Source organism: Lottia gigantea (assembly GCF_000327385.1).
Source record: "Lottia gigantea unplaced genomic scaffold LOTGIsca_122, whole genome shotgun sequence".
NCBI classification, from domain to species: domain Eukaryota; kingdom Metazoa; phylum Mollusca; class Gastropoda; family Lottiidae; genus Lottia; species Lottia gigantea.
Genome location: NW_008707266.1, coordinates 251,889 through 254,988, shown reverse-complemented (window position 1 = coordinate 254,988; position 3,100 = coordinate 251,889). Strand labels below are relative to the sequence as shown.

Genomic DNA, 3,100 nt, shown 5'->3' with positions numbered 1-3,100 from the left:
CCTTTTAAACGTATTTTATTTGTATTAGCATTTAATTACAAGATAATTCTTTCGATGACGAAACTTTGTCGTTTTTCCTGTACTCTTACACAGCTCTATGATATGATAACTACGATATGTTACAAGGATTTCTCAACACTTGCCGTTCGGGGTAGATGGCAGCCACGGAGATCAATTGTACAGATTGTGTTCATTAGTCCACAATTATACTAAATGAGATTCGACTTAGTACGTATGCTTATTGCGATCATCGTTTAGTAATGTGCATACCCATACCACAGTTTACACATTCTAGATTAGATCAGCGTGAACGCAAAGACACGTAACAAAGAGCAAACTTCAAGTACTTTGACCAATGTGTTTTATCTATAAGTAATTATTTTTCCGGGTCACTAGGTATATCAATATGTTAACAAAAAACAGTGCACAAATATCGGTCCGACTAATGGTAATCGAAACTATATATGTTGGAAGATCTCTTTATTTGTGACCTCGGCCATTGCTTTACATACGAGTTTGTACGCACTTTCCCACTCGTATTACTACATTTGAATTTATCACAATTTGTTCATATATTTGAGTTGCTCGACTGAAACAGAGATTGAGAGATTATAAAGTTATTGCCGGGTGCCTGGGGTATGAATTTGTCCATAAATATTACAATACAATGTTTAAAAACCGTGTAATCGCCTACAGAATATTGATTTCATGTCGCTTTAGTGATGTATTATTTGATCTTTATAACATCAACATTTGATTAAATGATCTTACTTTTAACCTTATAAAGAATAGTTTTGACATCAATTAAGTCTCCCCGGAGCGATTGAGCTACATTTAAAAAAAATGTGGAATACCATTATCTACTAGAGCAGTAAACAAATAGCATTTATTAACGACAATAGAGATGTGAAACATAACGTTTCTTTTATGTTTTCCGTTCAATAGCAAAAACAGAGAAATGTTATTCTCTATAAAATATTTTTTTAGTTAAGTAATTGCAAACTCAAAAGTATAAAAAATATTTTTAAATAACAGTGCGCGCAAATTTTCATGGTATTGTTTAATATATATCATAGTGTGTAACAGAATTCTAACAAAATGTTATTGTAAACAATTTCGAAAATCGAAGAATAAATTTGCAAGTTATTGTATATCTATTAAGAACAATAAATTATAATTGAATCAACACTAGAAATTCAGAACCTGCAATATATTTCGCTCAAGAGTTTCACGCTGTGCGATCTCCAGACAACTGATCCATTAAATAAAAAGAATAAAGGTATATCAATATTTCAAATTTCTATCAATAATGTAAACTTTTTATCTCATTAAAGGATTTTCTGGAAACACGTCTACTTTAGATCCTTTATAAGGTCATCGGGTCTTTTTTTTTTAAAAAAAAAAGAAGATCTATATAATGTCAAGGTCCAGATTAAAATGACGTGAAATATACATATTCTAATAGATTAAAGACAGAAAACAAAAGAGAAAACACAAAAACAACCATTCCCATTTAAACAATTTGGTTTAATCCCATGGTCTGTCGCATGGCTTTATGGCTATTAAAAGCAAGGATAGCCTTCAAATTAAACTTCTATTCAGAGAATAACATCGATCAATATTTATCGTACAATTTTTCTTTTGTGCTTAAACAAAGACACATTTAAAATTGAACTCAAAATTAAGCATAAAGAGCTAAACACAGGATAATACATATCGATGCTACCGTAGCCTTGGGAAGACTGAACATCCTCCAAAATTGAATTTGTCGGAGTCTCATAGGGTTTTCATGACTGAAAGAAAAAGGGTCAGCAAGTTCAGACTACATTGTTGTTGAATCTTCTCGATTTCAGATTACCGCATTGTGTTCTTTTGACACAATGGTTATCATGTTACTACTTCCGCATCTGATCTCCAAAACGACCTCTCTGTCAACGCACGTTTTATCCAAATCTCTGGATTATCATTTGAAGTATATATTTCAAGACATGTTCTTAGAAATGACATTTAAAACGACAACAGTTCTGAAGAGATTAATGCATTTGTCATACGTTCGGTAAGCTCGCATTGTAATCAATCATAAAGTACGAAAATGTTGTTTCTATTAACGGTGTGCTTTATCGGAAGGACTGCAGCTATGTGGCCAGCTTTTCCATTTCCGGCGGTACCTGGTGCGTCATTAACTCCTGGATCATCACCAACTAACTATCAACCAAGAGAACCATTACAAGCAGAGTTTGTATCAGAATCTGTGAGGACTTGCTTGTGTCAAAATGAAATTCAGATCCTAAATGCAAAATTACGCTCGGAACATACAACTCTGGAAAAATTCCATACAAAGTTAACTGATCTCAGCAATGTGGTTTATAATTTAAGAACTACAGTAAGAGATAACGATTTTCGGAAAAGAGAACCTGCTGAACAAGCTTTTGGTAAGATGTTTTAATTGCTCATTCTATCTGTCCCTTCCAATGCGTTGCAAGATGATACAGGTCTATTGGAATGACGCGGAAGGTTAAAGGTCAACGGCTAAAATCCCCACATTGCAAATTGCGTGGTGTTCGTTATAACCTTTTTTCATATCATTTCTCAAATCGGTGGTTTCATCGACATTCCTTGAATGACGAAATTGTTCAACTCGCCATTCCATCTCGTTCTCCATATAGCTCATGGTGTTAATTTGATCGATATATTTATTCTAGGTCCTGGATTTGGACAGCATGTAGCATTTGCTGCTCGAACAAGAACCAATAAAGCCTTCTTGGGTCCAACAGAAACTATAGTGTTTGATGAAGTAACTGTGAACAATGGAAATGCTTATGATCCATTGACCGGTATATTTACTGCACCTTTTAATGGTGTTTACCACTTTTCATCGACCATATTGTCTGGTTTTAATGCTACAATAGAGACCATGTTTGTTTTGAATGGTGAAGAGGTTGGTCGGATGTTTTCAGGTGCCTTTCTGAGCCGTGGTTCAGGATCTAATAGTATTTTGTTAAACCTGAAGGAAAGAGATGAAGTAACAGTCAATGTGTTCTATGGTAATGGTCATTATGTACATGGGGGCTGGAGCACATTTATGGGTTACCTCATCAGT

General features: G+C 34.2%; 1 protein-coding gene across 1 annotated transcript; it reads left to right on the top strand.

Moving 5' to 3' along the window:
- Positions 1–2,722: 2,722 nt before the first annotated feature.
- Positions 2,723–3,100, top strand: LOTGIDRAFT_58867 (hypothetical protein; the record flags this gene model as incomplete). Its single annotated transcript, XM_009048468.1, has 1 exon — positions 2,723–3,100. A coding segment is annotated over one exon (378 nt), but the record flags the coding sequence as incomplete, so codon positions are not given.